The 22,558-nt window shown below is 31.8% G+C and overlaps 1 protein-coding gene across 1 annotated transcript; it reads left to right on the plus strand.

Annotated features, from left to right (window-relative positions):
- Nucleotides 1-140: 140 nt before the first annotated feature.
- LOC146162861 (uncharacterized) lies at nt 141-21,231 on the plus strand. Its single transcript, XM_083385320.1, has 25 exons — nt 141-293; nt 753-828; nt 1,779-1,932; nt 2,404-2,654; nt 3,860-3,972; nt 4,666-4,754; nt 5,168-5,317; nt 5,811-6,332; nt 6,725-6,851; nt 7,442-7,545; nt 8,026-8,249; nt 10,449-10,533; nt 11,052-11,377; nt 11,659-11,713; nt 12,100-12,187; nt 13,003-13,160; nt 13,868-13,966; nt 14,367-14,479; nt 15,402-15,563; nt 16,125-16,225; nt 16,529-16,594; nt 17,211-17,349; nt 18,905-19,076; nt 19,719-19,843; nt 20,448-21,231. The coding sequence occupies exons 1-25, from the start codon at nt 248-250 to the stop codon at nt 20,491-20,493; spliced, it is 3,591 nt and encodes a 1,196-aa protein (XP_083241446.1). The 5' UTR covers nt 141-247; the 3' UTR covers nt 20,494-21,231.
- Nucleotides 21,232-22,558: the final 1,327 nt, after the last annotated feature.

Here is a 22,558-nt window from a genome sequence, read left to right on the forward strand (position 1 = left end):
ATTTCAGTTTTTTTATGTGAAAAGTTTTTCTCAATGTACTGAAAAATAACAATTTGCCTAGCTTTCTTTTACACCAGAATCTATAAGTTATATTTAAAATACTAATTGTGATTAACTTTTTTTGGCGTTTCAGTGCAAAACTATGTTTGTGTAGTGTACAAAGTGCTTTCTGCTAGCTCCTAAACAAGAAACATCTGATGAAAAGGTAGTCAAGTAGCTTTGAGTAAATGTCTCCCTGGCAAATGAAATGGCTGCAAGAACGAATCTACCCAAGATTGTCACCGACGTTCAAGGTGATTTTTTGCACAGAAATACTTTTTTTCTAGCTACAAATATATTTATATATCCACCTAATAATTTTTATGACTTTCTTGTATCAAAATTTTATTTAAATGTTTTTTTCTGAATTTTCTTTTAAATTGGAAGTTTAAGGTAATTTTTTGTATAGAAAAGATTTTATGTTCCATCTTCATATTCAAATTTTAAAGACAAAATATTTTTTTGGTGTTTTTTTAATTGCTCTTTTACATACATAAATTTGTAAGAACACTATTGAACATAATAAAACCATACTATTCAATTAAATCACAATTTTGGTTGTTAACAAATAATTAATTAGTGTAGCATGATATATTGCTGAAACGTTTGTGAGAAAAGTAATGGTGAAGTTTTTTAAAAGTTAGAAGTGGACAAAATGCAATGTGTCACATTTAATATTTGTAATGTCAAACCTTTATCCTTATTTGTTGCAGATATTGTCGGCCAGTTAACACAAGAATTTGAATCAAGTCACGAACCTATTACAGATGACAGCCCAGCTCTGCACAGGTTTAGTAATCCATTATCACCAATATGTAATTAAATACTGCTTTGTTGTCTTGTCCACTGATGACGCAATGAATACTTAAAGCTCATCTTTATTGGACATCAAAACTAATCTGTTATTAATATCCAGAACTAATTTGTTAATTTTATCTTTTCTGTATGAATGGACAGATTAAATCTGTATCCACAGGATGTATTATTTTTTATTGCAATGACAAAATGTGAATTCACTTTCTCTGTTCATAAATAATTTGTTAACATAAATTGCTATTTATTCAATAAATTATAGGAATATCTGGTATGTCTACAATTTTATAAATCATTTGGGTCTACAATTGTAATTAGAAGACTGGTAACATAATTTTTGGCAAATAACAAATACACTCCCATTTTTATAAATTATAAATGAAGCTTATTGTCTTGTATTTTTACTAAGAGTGAGCATTAAGTTTTTTGTTGTGTAGAATGGCAAACAGTTTAAGACAGCAGATTTCATGGAACCTAAATTTAAAACTTTGCAGAACACAAAACGAAAAACATAATAAATAAATATGTTAGGCCATAGCCTATGCTCATAAAAAAATGTACAGTTACAGTTTAACTAAATAAAAGGTTAGTTATTATTGATATCAATAAATCATGGGGATTTTGTACCTTAAATATTTTTCTATTTATTCAATAAATCATACACAATCATCTGGTATGTGCACAATTTTACTTGATGCTACATATAAATAGCTGAACCGAAATCAAGTTAAAAATCAAAACAAAGTGCAAAAATTTAACCTGTTTTAAAAGTTGGATAAATGTATAATTCACGATACAATGCCATATTGCCATTGCCTTAATCCTTATTGAATTGCCCCATTCTGTTACCATCAATATATCATATTTAACATTGTTGCCCTTTAGGTAAAAAAAAAACTTTTCAAAAAAAAAATCTTCTTTTTCAGGTTATGTGCAAAGCTTGAGTACCTCCTTACTTCAAGTTTAAAGGAGAAAGGCGTCCTTGCATCAAAACGTAGCTACTGGCATTGGATGTACAGCTGCCTTCATCGAACCAAGGGGCTTAAGGATGGGCTGAGATATGTGCAAGGAAATAAAGAGGTTAGTATTTGATTTGTTGTAATTGTGAACAAGAATTAGGTTTTACGTAAGAAATTAAAAGTATGGAGTTTTTTTACTTGTTTATGGTGTTTTTTACTCTCTAATCTATTCTTACCATGATGATTTACCTGTTGTATAGCAGTCTACCAGCATATTAGAAATATTGATTTATTTTAAGTATATATATATATACCCGGATCCCACTAAATTTAAAAGACTAGTTTCATTTAGTATATTTGTGTTGAAAGATAATTTTCTTAATATAAGTTTTGCAACCGACTCCAGGTTGCATTTACAACTAAAATTTTACTTTAAACTTGTTTATATTCTAATTTAAAAAATATTATAATTTAACCTAAATCTTTTAAACTGTCCCAGATCCGAATAACTATGTTAAATTTGCTGCTACAACCTCATTTTTAGGTTTTAAATACTCTGGAAATTCACTCAAATATTTCAAACTCTCCACAGATCCGAACTTCTCGTGGCAAAGGTCGGGCCTTGGTTCGTTACTGCTTGGTTCATCAGACGTTAGCTGACAGTTTACAGAACTGCATCATGGACGCTAACCTCCGCAGCCAGCATTTAAACACCGGGGCCGTGCTCAACAATCAGACGCACGCTGGGGCGCTAATTACGTCCCTCTACGATCTAAACGCGGTTCATTTCGACCTGAATGCAAAGGGTTATGATTTGGACAGTGGATGGCCTACTTTTGCAAGGTTGGTTGTATTTTGTTACAGGCTTTTTTTTAATTGTGTGGGTTTAAAAGCATGTTTGTTTGGTTTTTGTTTTACAATGCAAGTAACGTTTTCACCTGTGAGATACAGATCGAATGAAATATATCAGCGTTTTAAAAATTTATCTCACTAACATAATCTACTCTACAGCCACGTTTTAATATTTCAAATCAGTAAATAAATCCTTTGTAGCAATCAAATGGCAATTTTTTTGGTATTTATGTTAAGGATTAGTCAGTTTTCTTGCTTCTATTTATCATTGTAAAATATATAATCATTTCGCACACAGAAAACTGGGTTTCATTTTGGAACACTATATACTGATCTGTTCATAAGTTTAATGGTGAAAATAACGGCCCAAATAGACGTAAAAAGCGACGACATTTTGTAGCTTCTTCTTCATTACAATACCGTGATGGTTGCCTATGTACTTTGGAACACTATAATACGGATCTGTTCATAAGTTTAATGGTGAAAATAACTCTTTTACGTCTATTTGGGCCGTTATTTTCACCATTAAACTTATAGGGTTCCATTTTTTCATATATATGTTAAAATTTAAAAAAATGGCAAAATATATGTTTTATAACTTGAACACACACTGAGCATAGTATGACTTATGATGCATAAAAAGAGGCAAAATGTCGATTGATTGACTTATAACTACTGTTTATTGTGGTTCTGCTTTTTTAATTATTTGTGAAACATGTGACTTAGTCCCGTGCTAACATGTGCATTGTGCAAATATGTACACACCCATGCATTTACTATAATACACTTGTCTGTGAATAAGTCACTTGCTTGGATATAAGTCAAAATGCTTGCATTTAAACCAGAAATCATACATCTTGGTGGTAACTTAAAATCTGAGTTCTAGACATTTTAATACAAAAGGTTGTAAAAATTAACCTTAAATCAATAAATTTAAGCTACTTTTCAAGCCACCAATTTCTTAAAAGCTAAAAAATGGTAGCATATTTCATTTTGTTTTATGAGGCTTTTTTTTATAATTCAATTAAAAAAATGTGTATTTTTTTTTAAAATTACTTATTCTTTTAATTGCAACACACATATTATACAAATGTTAAAAAAAATAAACTCCTTTTCCAATTTTTTAACCAATTATTTATAAATATATATATAAATTACAGCAGTAAAACCATTGTAATAAAGTTATATTTTTTTAGCAAATGCGCTACATCGCAAAACGACCAGTGGGCAATTCAAAGTCATGCTGGGAGTTTAGGAAGTCTCACATCAGCTTCAATAATGATGGAAGCACCACGACTACAAGGAAGCGGTGAGATATAGGTTTGCTTGAAATAGTGGCTTTTGGAAAGTTATCCAACCACAAAATGAACAATTCAGTTGGGCATCATTGTTATTGAAACTAGTGAATCCAATCCGATGTTAAAGTCTTTATCACTGCACAGAAATTCATTAACAACACCAGGTTTATAAAAATGGATTCATATTTATTAAACAAAATATTAAAAACAAAACAAAGTAGAACAGCATCAGTGTAAAAAAAGCCAGTGACCTTTGACCTTAAGCCATAGAATACTTACAAAATTAAATAAGTCGCTGTTATAACATTTCAACTCATGAGCGTATAACTTACTTACCTTTAAATTATTTCTATATGTTTTTCATACTAATTATCTCATAGTATGTATATATTGAATTAAATTCTTCACATTTCCTCAATGCAGTGCTTTTAAGTGACCAAAACAATTTTAATGCTGCTGTATTTGAAGTTAGTTGTGGTAAACAATTCAATCTTACAGGCTCTATAACGACTGGGCATGCAATAAATTATTTTAAAACTTGTTTTATGACTTTATTTTAAGACTTGTGAAAATTACCTTTTAAAATGTTTTTATATAATTTTCAAACGTTTTTTTATTTCCCTAACTTTTTTTGTCAATTAGTCTAAGATATGTTTTTTTTTTTGTATTTTTTCCTGGTGTTCATTTAGTTTTATTTATAATAGGGAGCAGTGCTCCATCTAGTGTTGACCAGCGGATCGAGGAACTTGTTCTCGAGCTCGATCAATCCGATACAAAGATACAAGATCAGCAGGTGACCGATATAACAACAAGATACAATACAATGTATCTGCCTTATTTAGGTAACATATTAACGTTTTAGGCCTAAAAAGACATCAAAAGCATAAAACTAGTAGATTTGAGGATATTTGCTTTTTACAATGCTTGGGTTTTTTTGTTATTTCAAAATAAGTATAAAACCCAAAACAAGTGATACAATTTTTGCACTTTGTTTTGTTTTTAATTGTCTCACTCTCGGCACACATACTTTACTTCCGATTAAAACTTTTTACAGGACTTGATATCTCACCTTGAATTAAAAGCTGACAGCCTATGGCCTAATCTAAATGCAAAAGCAAATTGAAATAATAAAACTTTTGAGTGCCAATTAAGAGACAATTTGATTACATTTTTTAAATTAAGCTTATTAATTAATTTTTCTCACAGGATCTGATATCTCACCTTGAGTCGAAAGCTGACAGTCTCGAGCGATCTACGAACGAGAAAGAAGATATTCTAGCGCGAGTTATTTCCGACCTCGAGGCTAAGAACCGACATTTGCACGAAGCGATGAGCCACATGACCTCAGAGTTCCAGGTAGATTGATTCTTGCTAGCCAGGGCTTATAGCGGTCGTAATATAACTGGGGTTTGCAAACCTATCGGGAAGAGAGTTTTACCTAGCTTTGTGTTATTTGTATATATTTTTGATTCAAAGTTTTTATATAATCACATTGCACTGTTAACAATTTCACTTGAATTACTTGCCTTTTTTTTAACAAAACCTATAGTGTCTTTTAAATAAGGCAAAAAAACATTTCACATTAAATAAGGTGACATTTTTTAGGTTGAAACGGACTATCATTGCTTTTAAAATAACTGTTTTTTTGCTGATTGTGCAAATAGTTTGTGTTGTTTTTATTTTAACTTCTTTGTGTGACAAAAATTGATGTTTTGATGATTTACTTTTTGTGATGATAAAAGTTTTTTTTCTGATTGCGCTAAAAATAATTTACATATTTTTTTAATTTATACAACTTCTTTGAAAAAAATCAAACTTTTTATGTTTTGCTGTTTTTTTTTTCTCTTAGGCTCGCGAGCAGCATTGGGGTGAAAAGACGGAAAACCTCCAAAAGTCAAAGACGGAACTCGAAGAAAAAACGCGGAACCTCACGTCAAAAGTGAAGCAACTCGAAACGGACAAACACAATTTGGAGGAACTAGTATCACGCAACCTCTCGTCGATAACGAGTAATTTTTCACAAAACTCTGTCACCGAAAACTCTCTATCTTCGTGGTTACCGAACACAAACAAACAAAAAGTGAATAATTCTTTGAATGTTGAGCAAGAAAATGAGACGCTTCGCAGCGAGTTGGACAAAGCGCAGCAAAATTGCGCAAAACTCGAGGAAAAACTTAATCGTAAGTCGTTTGAGGAGGCTCGTTTCATCGAGATGCAAGCGGCAGTCGAGGATCAGGAGGAACGAACCGTTGTCCTCGTCGAACAAGTCAAGCGTGAAAGTGCTGAGTCAGGCAGGAGGGAGGTGACTCAGCAAATATGCAGGGCTGTTGGAATGGATGAAGATTTGGACGAATTACCGCTGGATCAACAGGTACTTTGATATTTATGAAGATGATGTTGTGATGTTTTTTTTATTTTCTTTTGCTAGCACAGGCAATAAAAAAATAAAAGGTATCAATTTTTAAAATTTTAAAGGATAACATTACCCCTTTTAAAAATTGCAAAAGGCAAATATATATGATCTTTTGCGATCAATTCACTAAAATTATCGAAAATTTTGCAGTAAAGACATTAAAAGTTTATGTATTTAAAAGTTTTCAACTCCTTTCAGCATTCTCAAAACTATGTTTTTAAAAAAAGACCCCTCTAAGGTGGTAAATTATATTCTCTATGAGGTGATTACCCAGAGATTACAAACCACTCTTTGCTTTACCTTTCAGCATTTATTTTTTACCCCTTACAACTTTATTTTTTCTTTCCCAGGTTGCGGAACTTGTTAGACACTTAACCTCGATGTCGCAACAAGGAAAGGTTGTCAACGACTTGTTACAACAAGGAGAGGTCATGTATGGTGGGGAATCCCCACAAGAGGTCATCAGCTCATTAAAAGGTAGATCGATGAATGGCATTTTGCAGCGTATCTAGAGGTCTAATAATATCATTTTGCAGCGTATCTAAAGGTCTAATAATATCATTTTGCAGCAATTTACTGAAACCAAGAAAATTTTTGGCATTTCAGATAGGTTTGTGATCCAATCTAGAGTTTTTTTCCTTGAACTTTTAATGTATATATATATGTAAATAGGCTTTTTAACGCAAATGGAAATTTAGACATAAAACATAGTACTAGCCATTCCATCTACCATTTGGCTTATCTGAGCAAAGTACTCCGGGCATTTGGTATCAGAATGGACCATATTTCAAGACTGGACGTCTCTGCTTGTAAGAATTTTTTCCCAAAGTTTACACCAAAAGATTATGAATTCGCCATTTTAGTTTAGATTCAACATAGTTAAAGCAACTGTTATTTTTGGCAGTTGTAGTTTGTTTGGCACCGAACAGTGTCATTTCACATCATATCCAAGTTTACCAACAGGCTTGAGATTTTTTTGGTTAATCAATTTCTGTGCTGTCTGGCATATCTCAATGTCTATCATGTTAAGTTTTTATTTTTGCCTAAAATTCGTTTTCTTTTTTCAGATGAGAACCAGCTTTTAGTTTGTGATCGCGATTCAGCTTTAGACGAAGTTTCTCAAATTCGTCACCGATGGAATCAACTACAACTGGAAGTTGAAAATTCAAAGGTAGATTCATGAATTAATCAACCCATCTCTAGAAATTATATTAGAAAATGCAAACTTTGTTGCTTTATAGAAAAGATAAACAAATTGTCTGGCCTAAAAATATTTACCAAAGAATTGTGTACTCTTTTGCTTATAAAATTAGTTCTCAATGTCTCCTGCTATTATGCTCCATAGCTTCAAATAACCCTTAGATTGCTGTAGTTGTGGTACAGTCAGACAAAGCAAAGTAAGTTTTTACAGAACAAGTTTCAAGTATCTTAAGTATAAATAAAAAAACGTAACTTTACTAAAATCAACATACATATTTTTATACATTGAAATAGATTTAGATTTTATTAAGTGTTAAGCCAATCTCATTTTTATTGACAATACCTCGAAAAGAAAACTATGTTGCACATAATGGATGAGAGACAGTGAGTTTTTATGCAGTCTACCTTAATAACTGCTTCATGTTATACAAACAACCTTTCTCCTCTTCAGTTGCAACTCGAGGCTTCTCGGAGCCAATCGTCGTCGCGCATCGTTGAGTTAGAAGAGGAGCTATCCTTGCAGCGTAGCGCCACGGAAACGCTCCAGAACCAGCGATCCGAGATGCTCCTCGACCTTGAGGAGGCGCAGGAGAAGTTGCGGAGAGCAGAAGAGGACTCTCACTCATCGGAAGAGCGATGTAAGGCGATGGAAGAGGAATTAAGGAGAAAGGAAAGGTATTAAATGAAAATCTTCAGGTTAAAGATTCTTCAGTTGTTGAAGTTTTTATAGAAATAAACATGAGTATTAAATATAGATTGTTTAGATTAAGGATTCATCCACCATTTGTACTTTTTAAAATCGTGTTTTCAACCATTGTTTTTTTAAGAGGAAGGAAAGGTATTGAGTAAAAATTCTCAGGTTTAATATTTTACAATTGTTGTTGGAGTTTTTAAAATGTTTTTTTTTGTTTTGTAAAACAACCTTTGTTTAAAACAGACATTCAATATAGATTGTTTTGATTATGGATTCATCCACTATTTTTGTTCAACCATTGTTTTTTGAGCTTTTGTTTTATTCTTTAACCAAGATTAAACTATTTTTTGAAACAATGGTTGAATAGAAATCCTGAATTACTTTTTTAATCTGAAAAAAAGAAATTGCTTAGATTAAGGATTTTTCATCCAATATTTTCATAAGTTTTTTTTTCTTCAACTTTTTTAGTTTGCTAATCGTTCTGTTTTAACGAAAAAATGTGTTTCTTGTAACAATTGTTGAAGAAAAACAATTGTTAGACATCAGCATTACTATTATAAAGAAACCTAGATAAGCTAATTTTCATCCTAATAAAGTAAAAAATAACAATTTGTTCACTTTTGATTTGTTTTAAAAAGACTTCATTGTTGTTTTTTTTATAGCACTGTCGCAAACTGTGTATTTTTCACACAATTAATTTTAAGCTGCCTAACAAGATGAATTGTGTTATTCAATTGTTGAATGAAATGTAAAAGTTTCAATTTAACTACGCATTAGTTTTCTTGAAATTTATTATTGAAAAAATAAGCTAAATTAATAAAAAAACAAGCTCCTCTGACGTTTGCCGGTAGCAACAGTTTATATATTGAAATAGATTAAATGTTCTTATAATTTTATCAATATACGTACATTGTTAATGAGAACAAAATGGCGTTCATTTTTTTCCTTGATTGTAACAACATGTTGGACAACTTGTATTTGAATGTTTATTCGTAATTTTTCTGAATATTTTACCTTTTTACTGTGCCTTTCTTGTCCGCTCGTTATTGTCATGCTATATACGTTTTAATTTAAGCTAAACCTACACATTAAACTCTTTTTTTTTTTTTTTTTTAAATCAACCTTTTTCGTAAGTTGTAATTTAAAATACTGGTAGCAAACTTTTTATCATTTAATTAGTCCACCGTCAATTTTATTGTTTTTAACGAAATATGTGATTAATGTTGCAAATTATCAGCATACTACAAACTTCTAAACACCTCATATCTTTATTGTTTAAACCAGCGGTTTTACTTAGTGATATGATTTTACTTTAGTGTCATATATTATACGAATTTGATTGAACTTAGACCTTTCCCTTAGTTAACAAACTATTTTGTATACTTTATTTTTTTGCGTTGTGCGCATGAACTTGCAAAGTTTCAACAGTTTAGCCTTAATAGAAAATACTTTAATTTGCAACTCATGAAACAATTCTCTTGTGTTAACTGACGATTTTCATTACTAACTTGCTTTTATGGTTTTTTATTGTTGTCATTTTACTGGCAATATTTTTCTTTACTTCAAACATGCGTTATTTTGCTATTTTATGAATGTGTGGTACCAAAGTAACAAAAGTGTTTTGGGTAATGTTTTTTTTTATGCAATAAATGTCAAAACCATTATATTGTGTGGTGGGCAGAAATTAGATATCTATGAGTCGCATTTATTTAATTTGAACAGAAATTCTAAAACACTTAAAATATAATTTAGCTAGATATTATTTCTGTCCAGCACATAATCAAATACAATTAATGGCGCCCCATCCTAAAAACATCCTTTTCATGTTATAAAAGTAGCATTTATGACAGTCCGTAAAACAATACTTTACATAGCATTGTTATGTCACTTTTTGTGTCAGATAACAACAACAAAAAATATTAATATGTTTAATTGCGACAAAGGCAATTCTAAAACATGTTTGTGAATTTAAATTTGTAAGTTTCAGCTGCAGAACCGGAGATAGTTTTTTTGTTTTTTTTATCATTTCATTTTAAAATACAACAGTTGATAAAATATAAAAATACAAATATTCCCTAAAGAGCTGGTAGAAAATTAATATTGTATTGCAAAACAGCGCTTTATTAAATGTACATTGATATCATTGAAAGCTGTTTTAAGGCGTTTAATTGTTTTTCCAGTGATTGGAACTTAAAGAATGAAGAAATGAAGAATCGATTTGATGATGAACTTTGTGAGAATGAGTTTACAGTCACTGAACTACAGGTGGGGAATACTAGGAAGGGGATATGACCTTTTTTACGGGCATATAATTCAAGAATAGTTGTTAATAAGGGTGTCCTGACTAGATTAGAAATACCTGGGTAGGTAAGGAACATAAAGAGGTTTCTCGAATTTGTGTTGTCGTTGGTAAATTGTTAGATAAATTTGGTTAGCTGGTCTGTTGATGACAGGGGACATGTTCAGTATTCCACTTAAACAGCACAACCCTGTTTTTTTGGCTTATGAATTTCTCGACAATTTTTATCAATATATTACATTTAACTGCGGAGCCTTAACGTATAGTCCAAAAAATTGTCGTTCTAAGTGCATTTAAAATTTCATACTTTTGTGTAACTTGCTGCAGGGGCTAAATTTGTCACTATTCTTAAATTTGTCGCTATTCATAAATTTGTCGCTATGAAAAATTTTGTCTTTTCATTATTAAGCAAAAAACAAACAAAACATAGATTGTTTTAACTGTAATAAAAATAAAAATGTTTAATTAATCAAACTCGTCACAGGGGGAGCTAGAGAGGCAGTCGTCGCTAAATTCGACCTTGGACCGTGACCTTGAAAAGGAGAAGTCGAAAAGCGCGCTGCTTCGCTGTGACCTTGAGATTGCACAAACGTCCTTGAAAGCGTTGACCGAGCGGTTCCACTTGACTGAGCAGCAACTGGACAGGGGCGAGGAGGCACTGAAGCATAACCGGTGTGAGATGGAGGAATTAGTGGGAGCGAATGAGGAGCTGGGAGGAGAAATGAGAAAGTGGAGGGAGGAGCAGGAGGCCCTTGGAGAAAGTGTGAGAAACATTTGGGAGGAACTGAACGTTTGCCTTCGATCGTTGAGGTATCTGTTGTTTTTCGGTACAAGATTTAACAATAATAAAATAATGATAATTAACTAGAGATGTGCGATGTTTTATTCCGCTAACCGATATTTTTGGCATGAAGTGGCGCCGTCCGACCCATCCCTTGATTATGTAGGTTTAAAAGGTTTAGCTTGCTGCATTGACCTTCGTCGCTTTATGTTTATTTCCAATTTGCAACTGCATTTTAAAATTAATTTTTAGGCATTTCAATTATTAGATTCATTTCATTTTGCGACAAAATTCTCACGTTTTGTTGAAGGTTGCCAACTGATGCAGATGAAAATGAAGAAGCAAACTCGCCCAACGACAAAGATGTAAGTTCTACAAAGCAATAGTTTGTTAGTATTCTAAAACTGCTTGTTGAATAACCAAAATACGTATTTTATTGACATCTAGAAAACAAAGTATTTAAAAAAAAATATCAAAAACGACTGACATCAGCTTGGTTTAAGCTTGGTCTGGTGGTTACTGGCAAATCGCGTGTTCCTGGTTTTAATTTGTGCTTAACTTTTTGTTTCAGAAGCACATTCGCTATAAAAGCAGAAATTTTTGATAAATTGTAACATAAAATTTGTTTTTTATGTCAGCAATTGTCTACTAACAGCTGCAGTTGATAATAAAATGTTTAAAGGAAAAGTTCCGTACGCAAAAAGTACTTATCATTAAAGACGTTTTCATATTTTTCATCGATATTTCGCAGGCCTTTGAAGATAAAGATTTAGAAAGTTTGTTGGAAACATCTGTGGAACTTGCTAAAGATATTTCTCTGGCATCAAACACCTTGAAAGGTATTTGTTAGGACTTTAAAATCCTTGGAGAAATACTTAAAAATGTTTAGTCGGGCCGATGACTGTTAAGCCAATCACTGACACGTGTAAAAAACATGTTTTGGCCTGTTAGGATAAGTGAGACTTTATAACAAAGTGATCTCACCTTATTAGTTGTTAGAATTTACTTAAAAAATGCTGTTGTTCTCCTAAAATAAGGCGATTTTAATAAACAGAATGACATTTTTTTCCAACAAACATTAAGAAATAATTAGCTACTGGTGTGTATAAGATAGTTACACAACAAACAACAAATTGTTTCTTAATTAAAAGAACAAACGTAAAACATATGTAATCTTATAACAGCATTATTGTAAAACATTTTTCCAAACAGTTTTGTAATAATTTAAATAGAAACATTATCGTATTACTAACAAGGTAAGCTCTTACCATTACAAGATATTTACTGAAGTAAGGCCAATTACAAACCTTTTGGTCGTAAAACAAAAACACTAAAATACGATTTAACAGAGGTTTAAGCGTGTCTTAAAATTTTATTTTTGTTGTGATTTGAAATATTCTACTGTTGCTCCACTAAGATAAAGCTCTTCTTAATAGACAACCTAAAGATTTAATCAAACATTAAAACTATCAAAAAACTTATGAAGTATTGTTTTTATCCATCAGAGCAACGATTCAACTTAATAATTGTTATAATTTGAAATTTGAAACAATATACTTTTGTACCACTCAAATGAGGCCTTCTAATCAGAAGACCGAAAGTTTTATCAAACATTAAGTTAAGCGACTAATAAAGTGTTGTTTTTTACCAACAGAATGGTTTAAATCTGAAGAGAAGTCCCATAACTTGCTTCTCCAACAAGCAGAATGTGAAAAGCGAAATGTGAATGACGAACTCAACGAAATGAGGTCAAAGTTCAACGAAACAAACGCTGAAGCAGAGAAGCTCAAACTTAAGCTGGAAAATCACCAGGTTAGAAAAATATTTTTGTTTTATTGTGCTTAAAGGTGATGGTAACACAAGATTTTCGAACTGCCTTTTATTTTAAGTTTGAGAAACGCACCATTTCGAACAAAAATCAGCCAACAAGGTCTTTAACTTATATTTTTTAAACTTGCTGATATTTTTAAAATCTTGCTGGCTCATTTTGTTTAAAACAGTGCGTTTTCAGGCTATTAAAAATGTTAGAACTTTATCGTCGGCATTATGTTTTCTATTGGAGGGCAAGATTCTGTTGTGAAACCCATAATAAGCATTTTTATAAAACGATTTTTTTGCAAATCAAATTTTATTCCTTTTAAAGAATTTTTAACTGGCGACGATAGAACCTAGTTTACGAACAAGCAAGGCGTTAATTTGTGTTTATTGCAGGAAGACAAGTTTTCACACTTTGCTAAAACACATTTCTAGCACCTTTTTCATTGTGTTAACCCCCTTAATATTACAGAGAAAAAGTATAGTCATAATAGTCGAATAACAAATCATAGTGGAATAAATAGTTTTAACACATTAATATGGTAAACGGAATGCTTAAGGCGATAAACAGCTACGCAGATTGCATTTTTTTATTAGTGAGATAACTTTAAAAGCTTTTTGACAAATTTTTTCTATTTGCATCCTTTTCTAAATATTTGGGGAAAAAATAAATAAAAATAAATATTTTTTGAATTGTTTTTTAGGAGGAGAAACTGCACAGCTTGAACTTGATCGAGAAGTTGCAGCAAGAAACCATCGACTTGAGGGTGGATTTGCAAAGTGGGAGGCAAGAGATTGATGAGGTGGGTGAGGTTAGGCGGTTTAGGGGTCAAAACCCCCTTTTGTCAACGTTAAAAAAAATGTATCATTATTTTGGTTAGGCGCATTTATTTCACAAAAAGTTATCAAAGTGATTTATTAATGCATTTTAATTTTTTTTGCTGGACAACTTCCTACTGTACAGCCATGTTTGAACTTTCGGAAAGTGATATTTGTGTTTTTTTACGTATCTTTTTTATCTTAAATTTAAGCCCAGGTAGTAAGCTCAATATGTAGCACTGTAGTTGATTTACACAAGTTTCACGTCTATTATAGCGTACCTAATCTATTATTATTTGCTGCGAATTAGCTTAGATTAAAAAATTTGCTAAAAATTACCAAATTTTTACTTTGTTAACAAGCTTTTTCTCGATTAATCCTTAGGTGAGATTGCAAGTTATGGAAGGTTCGGCTCGCGAGTTGCAACTCAAAGATACGATCAGTGGTTTGGAAGAAGATGTTGAACAACTTAAAGAAAAAATCACCGACTTGCTGGGGTGAGAATATAGGAAAAAATCTTGCTCACCCATCAGGTGGCAGTCTTACGACTGAAGAAAACCTTTTGTCGCGGCACCAATTACAGCGAGTAACAAACAATTTCAAGGAACAACACGTAATAAATTAATATTGGACACTAGAAAGAAATTGCATCAAAATCTACGAGAAGCTAATAAAAAGTCATGTACAGCGTTAAATAAAAGGAGAGATTCAGAGCAAATTAAATCAGGACGTCCAAACAGAATGTAATTCAACAAACTAGCATTAGACAAGGAATACAACGCAGTCGGTGACATTACATAATTATCGCTCACTCTTAGAAGGGATTTTTAACGAACTAGGGACCGTCAATATTTAATAGACCGCAACTAGTTCATTTAAGTAACTGGGATCCACAGGGGATTGAAATTTTAGTTAAGAATTAAAAAGACGGTTTTTTTTTTACAGAAAACAGATTATTGAAAAACCCGAATTGTCATCTCCTTAAATGTTTATAGACTCGATTCAATTTTAAATTTTGGCATGAGTTCGACCGAAAACAGCAGGTTCTTAATGTTAATTTCTGTTGTCTATGAAGAACTTCATGCCGACACTAGTCGACGCAAACCAATTTTTAGGGGTCTGCGCTGGAAAGTTTAAAAAGTTTTTTCGTTTTTTAAAGTAGTTCACATCGAAGTTTTATTACAACCTAAAACATTCGAATAAACTTTCTTTCAAATTTTTATAACCAATTTTGACCTAAAATATTTTAAAAACAGCAAATTTGTTTGGATTTTTTTCAAAAATACCATTGTAAAACCAATTTTGACCAAAAATATTGTGAAAACAGCAAATTTGTTGTGTTTTTTCTCAAAAATATCTCTATAAAAATAAAAACACCAGTATACCCGTTTTTTAATAAAATTATCTTTTGTTCTCTAGCGACAAGGACAGTTTATGGAAGGAGAACGAAGAACTTAAAAGCCACACGAGCGAACTCGAAGAAAGTCTGGACGAGGTCAACTGGGTCCACGACGATGACGCAACAAAGTGCTCATTATGCGCGCAACAATTCTCAATCACAAACAGGAAACATCACTGCAGGTTGGAACAGGGTGGATGTTTTTTGAGGGGGGTTTTGGCTGTTTCTGGAAATGTATGTTTTCTGGGCCGGTTTGGTAGAGGCAATTTTTATGGATTTTTTTCCGTTTTAATAAAGCCTACAATGAATTATTATCGAGAAAAATAGTTTATACAACCAATCGCATATTTGACTTAATTAGCTTCGTTTTGATTTTTGTAGTTATTTTTAATTGTGTTTTGGGATATTTCTAGGAGTTCTGGTTTTCTGGTCCTGTAGAATCGAGTTCATATTTCTGCTTTTTGCTTTTTAATAAAATATCCGATGAATTATTATCGAAAATTTGTTTTCAAAAACGAATCACATCTTTGACCTAATCAGCTTTGCGGAAGTTTACATTTTTTACAGCATGTTTATTGTGCTTCTTTGCTAGTATTCGTTGTAATTTAAGTTTAGTCGCTTAGTAATAGGAAATAATTTAATTTTTAACAATCATATAAGTATTTAACACGGCCATTTTTACTTTTTACTTTACCGAGGCAACATATTTGTTTACATTTTTTACCCATATATTATGCTCTTAGAATGTGCGGCAAAATCTTCTGCAAATCTTGTTCTGAAAACTGGATTTTTAAGAAAAACAAGCGAGTGAGAGTTTGCAAGGAATGCGTCGTCAATAGTGGCAGTAAGTTGTGTGGTAAAATAAAGCTAAATAAAATAATTAATAGTTACAAAAATAAAATATTTGCTGCAAAAACATCTATAAAATTTTCAGGAAAACTTTAATATATTACCGTAGCCTTAAGTTACGAATAAAAATACAAAGACGATAATTTAAAAAAAAAATTGTTTACTATTATTTTAACTGTTCTTTATCCAATTTATAGAATAAACATTTCAACATTTGAGTTATTCTGAAGCCTTTTCTTGCCAAGAATTTCATTTTAACTTTTTTAATTTGGCAAATAATCCCAATATTTTTATTTAGGTTCGTCAATGAATGTTTCTGTTGCTTCAAATTCTGGCCGCAGCAGTCCACAAGCTAAAGACCAAAGTAAGTGTATTTTATGATTGCAATATTTTACGAGTAACTATAAAGTTCCAATTATCCTAAGTAAGTATCGATTATCGACTCCGTTCAGATATTATGTTGATATTTATAATCTTGGCAAGTTGTTTATTTCACCGCCTATAGTCGTAGTTTTGTTTTGAATATATTATTTCAGGTTTTACCGGCGAAATACCGATTCAAATACCAACGTTATACATTTATAATGCACGGATCGCCATCCCATGCTATCGGAAGTCGATATTTTTTAAAGTCCTTCTAATTATTGGAACTTTTAATTTCAGCGCCCAGCCGTAGTTTTGTTTAAATATATAATTTCAAATTTTAGCCCCGAAAATTCCAATTTCCAATTCCAACGTTATAAGATGCAAGGATCGCCAATCCCATGTTATCGAAAGACGATATTAATGGATGTTGATATTTATAATTATTGGAACTTGTAATTTCAGCGCCCAGTCTTGTTTTTTTTTCATACATATCATTTCGAATTTTAACGCCTAAAACACCGATATTCATTATCAACGTCATATGATGCAATCACATGTTTACAGAAGAGGATATTTTTTAATGTCCTTGTAATTTTTGGAACTTGTTATATCAGCCCCCAGTCGTAGTTTTGATGAGATCTCACCAAACGAAGTTTCACGATCACATGAAGAATCACATGATGAATCACAAAATCACGACGATTCGTCCAGTTTCTATCACAGCTTCACCGAGATGATATCTAACACTGTTAGGTTGGTATTCGCACTAAACTTTAATCTCGTATACGAACATGAACTTGATAAACCGATAGTTCTTAAAAGTGCAGGTTAACTTTTTGTAACTTTAAAAATAAACGTATTTTATTAAAAATATTGATGCAGGAAGAATTCTAGACATGAATGCACATTATCAATTATTATATAACTCATAATAGTTTATTGTTTAGTGCAGGGTGGTCCAACTTCTTTTCATCGCGGGCCAAAAACAAACAAGGGTTTTTTTTATCATGCGGGTCAATGTTTTTAAATTGCGATTCTTGGGCTTATTGCTGGCAAATTATACATAGTCTATTACTCTATGGCATATATACTAACTTTATGGAATGTATACCTTTGTTCAGTTACGGTAGTTATGAAATAATTTCAACACGAAAAAATTAAAAAAACAAAAAATTGAAGTGATATTGCCAGATTGAACCAAAGCTGACTATCAGTTCGCGGGCCAAAAAAGCTGAACTCGCAGGCCAACTTTGGCCCGCGGGCCTGCAGTTGGACCACGCTGATTTAGTGTATCAATGGTAATTGACTTTGATTAAGAAAAGTGCGATTTTTGTTTGAAAAACAGATGATGGTTACCGTAGTTGCCTCATGAACGAATTAGTTTAATTTAACCTAACTATTGAATAATCAAAATAAAAAGGGTTTCCACGTTAAAAGGTAAATGTGTTGGAACCATAGTTTCAGTAACTAAACGTTGTTAAAGCACATTTTGGCCTAACAACCTAATTTTTTTTTAAATTAAATCTTAAAAATGTATGTATTTTGCTTATTGAAGCATAGTAATGACGACATTGGCTATAGGTCCGTATCGTAATGCTATAAATATTCCAATCCTACTTAAGGGCATCGTTGGACAAATTACTGAGTGTGGCTTTACTTAAACTCTAAATAATTTAAAAGGTGATATTTTTGTTTTTTAGCATAAAAATTAGGGAATTAATTTTAAGATACCAACCTAATTGTGATACTTTAGGTTTAAAATATCGGTTACCGGCATAAAATGCAAAGTACTGGACACCTCTGCCTCAAATAAAAAAACTACAATCTTCACTATAAGCCACGTGTTGTTAAAAACAATCCGATTATTTCTTTAAATTTTGCGTTGTCAAGACCTTAGTATCAAACACTAACCAATGCAATCTTAAGTTTATTTTTTATTTCGCGATACTTCTTGCGCAAAATATCGGTTATCGGAATAAAATGGAAAGTACCGGGCATCTCTGCCTTAAATCAAAAGTTACAATATTACAAACTTTTTTCTTCAGCCGAAGCATTAAAATATCGTGGTATTTCTCGAAATAAACCTCACATCAAACAATGTACGTTATCGTTGGTCAGAAAGCAGCTTCAGAAGGGTCACATCACAGTTGTTGAACACATATGTGAGCGTATCTTTCACATTAAACAAACCACAAACTACAATATTACAAACTTTATTTGTCAGCCCAAGCATTGCAACTGTGGTATTTGCCTTAATAAACATCACATCAAACAAATCACAAAATTTCAAACTCATTTTATTCTCCAGCCCGAGCAGCCACAAAGAAGTGGAAGATGTGAAGAGCCAAGACACTTTAAAAGTTGCTGCTCGTAAAGAAATCCACCTTCCCGTGCTTATCGAGAAACAGGGGATTACCCTGAGCTGGAACATTACTTCCGATCTCGATATCAACTTCAGGTTGATTTACGCACAAAGCGAGGTAAGATGGTAAAGTTGGTGTTTTGATGTTATGTACAACTGCTGATTCGATTTTTAGGGGACGAGGTTTGTATTTTTTTTATTTATCGTTACTTAAAGTTTCTTGTAATTGTTTTGGGTACATTTTTTATGTTAGATAGGTTGATCGAAGGTTGTGTTTTTGAGGTTTTTATTTTATGTAGAATTGCTAATTCGATTTCGTAAGAGATTAAATTTGTATTATTTTTTTTGTTTTTCTTTGTATTTATAGTTACTTAAAGTTTCTTGTTAATTTTTGGAGGAGATTTTTTAGGTTTGGTAATGAAAATTCTCGTTTTTGTGTAAGATCATTTTTTTTTTTACTTTTTGTACTTTAAAGCGTTTTGGTGTGATATATTTTTAGTTTAATTTTTAGAAAGATAATTTGTTATCTAACTAATGTAGCTGTGTAATTGTATAAATACTTTTTTCTCGAATACATTTTATTATACTTAGAATACCATTAAGGCTAAATAAAAATCTAATATGATTTGTTCAACCTTACCAAATTTCTCTCTGGTATATTCGCCATTGTAATTTTCATAAAATCAAAACAAATGATGAACGCTTTAAAATATTAGTCTCAAATCAGTTGTCATGCAATTACATATATATTTATCCTCAGGGTGACAGCGAACAAGAGGTGGTTCCAGTCCGCAGGATAGATTCGCACATCGAGCCCTTTGTTGGACAGCTTGTTGCTAGGCAACCAGGAATTTACACAATTGTCCTTGACAACACCTATTCAAGGTCACACTTCTATTTTTACCTAAAGATAAATTTTACACAATGGTTGGAGTCCGAATAAAAAAATTAGTTAATTGCTATTTGCGGTGTTTGCCCAAATATTAGTATTTACTTAGTTTTCGAGTTAACTTAATCTGATTTATCACTTCAACAAATGAAAAATACTACTTATAAAAAGTTGTTTAGAAATGAAACCCCGCCGGGATGCCCGATACATTTTATTTGTTGCCAATGCGATACTAAATGACTTATTTATTATGCTCGATGCCCATATCAATTTCATATCGGATCGGCACCGATACCACCCTAGTATCGGACGAGTATCGATACCACCCTTGTATCGGACGAGTACCGATACCACCCTAGTATCGGACGAGTACCGATACCACCAAAGTATCGGACGAGTACCGATACCACCCTAGTATCGGACGAGTACCGATACCACCAAAGTATCGGACGAGTACCGATACCACCCTAGTATCGGACGAGTACCGATACCACCAAAGTATCGGACGAGTACCGAAGCTAGCTTGGTATCAGATATATGCCAGTAGAATGTCAGAAACTTTGATGTGCTATGCAAAAATTAACTTTTGTTTTTTTACAGAATGACTTCCAAAGAAGTGAAATACAGTCTTGAGATTATTTCGTGAGGAAAGTTATTTTCCTGACTGTGAAATCTTGCCTTTCGTCAACTCTGTCTTTTGCTTATCGCTGGTGATTTACGTTAAGTGCAATTTATTTCGTGTGTCGCCCTAATTAAAAAGGCCTTTGTTGATTTTGAAAATAGCTTGAAAGCCATTTACAGTGTTGTAAATAAACGTATAAAATGGTATTATTTAATACAGCTCTTCTGGTAATTATAATTGGTAAACAACGTTTCGGCAACCTTTTCAAATCACCTTCTTGAATGACACTAAATACTCGTAGTACATGTATGGAAAAACACAAAGGAAAAAATGCAATCGTTGGTAAACAATTACTATTACCAGAGGAGCTGTTTTAGATTAATATTACAATGCCTGGTAGCCACAGTTTATATATGTGTAAAAATGGTTTTCAGGTGTAATTTTAAAAATATACCCAAAAGTATAGGGAAAAACATTTAAGTTTCAAACCTTAAACATCAATAAGCTGTAATTATACTAAATCCAAATTTAGTTTTTTTGTATTAAAGTGCTCAATACAAAACCTGTTTGAATTAAATCCCCCTTTCGTGTTTTGTAATTTAACTTTTATCCAAAGTATAAATTCGAGCTTGTGAATTAACAATGTTGTCTTTTCATATTGATCCGCTAGCAAACATTTCGTGTTTCTGTAATCGTATGTGATTCGTGCCTTTGTGTGGCTTTTTATATTTCGATGTGGAATAAATTCACCGAATATCTTTTTGTGCTTTCTCTTCTTTTAAATACTAATTAGTTCGATTTGTCAAATAAACGTAAAAAGATTCCAAGGTAGTTTTTGACTTTTGCAAAATTGAAAAATTCCTTATAAAAAACGAACTAATTGTTCAAATAAACGTGAAGTATTGCCAAATTTATAAAATTCGTTTAGTTCTTTTGGCGGATTTTAAGAAATTTCCAAAATTTAATCAACGTCAAGACCAAATTTTCAAAGTTCGTTAAATTTTTTTTTTGCGTAAAATTTCTGAAATTTCGACCAAAACCGGTTTAAGGTAATTCATGACTTTTGCAAACCAAAAATTCATAAATTTCTTTAAAAAATGAATTGTAGGAAATTTTCAAAAGTTAATCAACGTCAAGACTATGGTCTTGCCAAACTTTCAAAATTCGTTAAATTTTTTTTGCTTAAAATTTTCTGAAATTTCTACCAAAACCGGTTTAAGGTAGTTCATGACTTTTGCAAAAGAAAAATCCAGAAATTTCTTTTAAAACTAGATTGCAGGAAATTTTCAAAATTAGATCAACGTCAAGACTATAGTCTTGCCAAATTATCAAAATTCGTTCAATTTTTTTTTGCTTAAAATTTCCTGAAATTTCGACCAAAACCGGTTTAAGGTAGTTCATGACTTTTGCAAAAAAAAAATCCAGAAATTTCCTTTAAAACTAGATTGCAGGAAATTTACAAAATTTAATCAACGTCAAGACCATAGTTTTGCCAAATTTTTAAAATTCGCTTAATTTATTTTTGCTTAAAATTTCCTGAAATTTCGACCAAAACCGGTTTAAAGGAAGTTCATGACTTTTGCAAAAGAAAAATCCAGAAATTTCCTTTAAAACTAGATTGCAGGAAATTTTCAAAGTTTAATCAACTCTAAGACCATAGTCTTGCCAAATTATCAAAATGTGTTAATTTTTTTTTGCTTAAAATTTCCTGAAATTTCGACCAAAACCGGTTTAAGGTAGTTCATGACTTTTGCAAAAGAAAAATCCAGAAATTTCCTTTAAAACTAGATTGCAGGAAATTTACAAAATTTAATCAACGTCAAGACTATGGTCTTGCCAAATTATCAAAATTCGTTAAATTATTTTTTTGCTTAAAATTTCCTGAAATTTCTACCAAAACCGGTTTAAGGTAGTTCATGACTTTTGCAAAAGAAAAATCCAGAAAATTCTTTTAAAACTAGATTGCAGGAATTATTCAAAATTTAATCAACTCTAAGACCATAGTCTTGCCAAATTTTCAAAATTAGTTAAATTTTTTTTTGCTTAAAATTTTCTGAAATTTCGACCGAAACCCGTTTAAAGTAGTTCA

The sequence above is a fragment of the Ascidiella aspersa genome, chromosome 3 (genome assembly GCF_963924565.1).
Source record: "Ascidiella aspersa chromosome 3, kaAscAspe10.2, whole genome shotgun sequence".
Classification (NCBI taxonomy): domain Eukaryota; kingdom Metazoa; phylum Chordata; class Ascidiacea; order Phlebobranchia; family Ascidiidae; genus Ascidiella; species Ascidiella aspersa.

Bases quoted from the DNA above. Each gene is read 5' to 3' on its own strand.
- LOC146162861 (XM_083385320.1), top strand. From the start codon at position 248: ATGGCTGCAAGAACGAATCTACCCAAGATTGTCACCGACGTTCAAG. The intron at 8,250-10,448 runs GTATTAAATGAA...TTGTTTTTCCAG, and splicing joins GAATTAAGGAGAAAGGAAAG to TGATTGGAACTTAAAGAATG. The intron at 11,378-11,658 runs GTATCTGTTGTT...GTTTTGTTGAAG, and splicing joins GTTTGCCTTCGATCGTTGAG to GTTGCCAACTGATGCAGATG.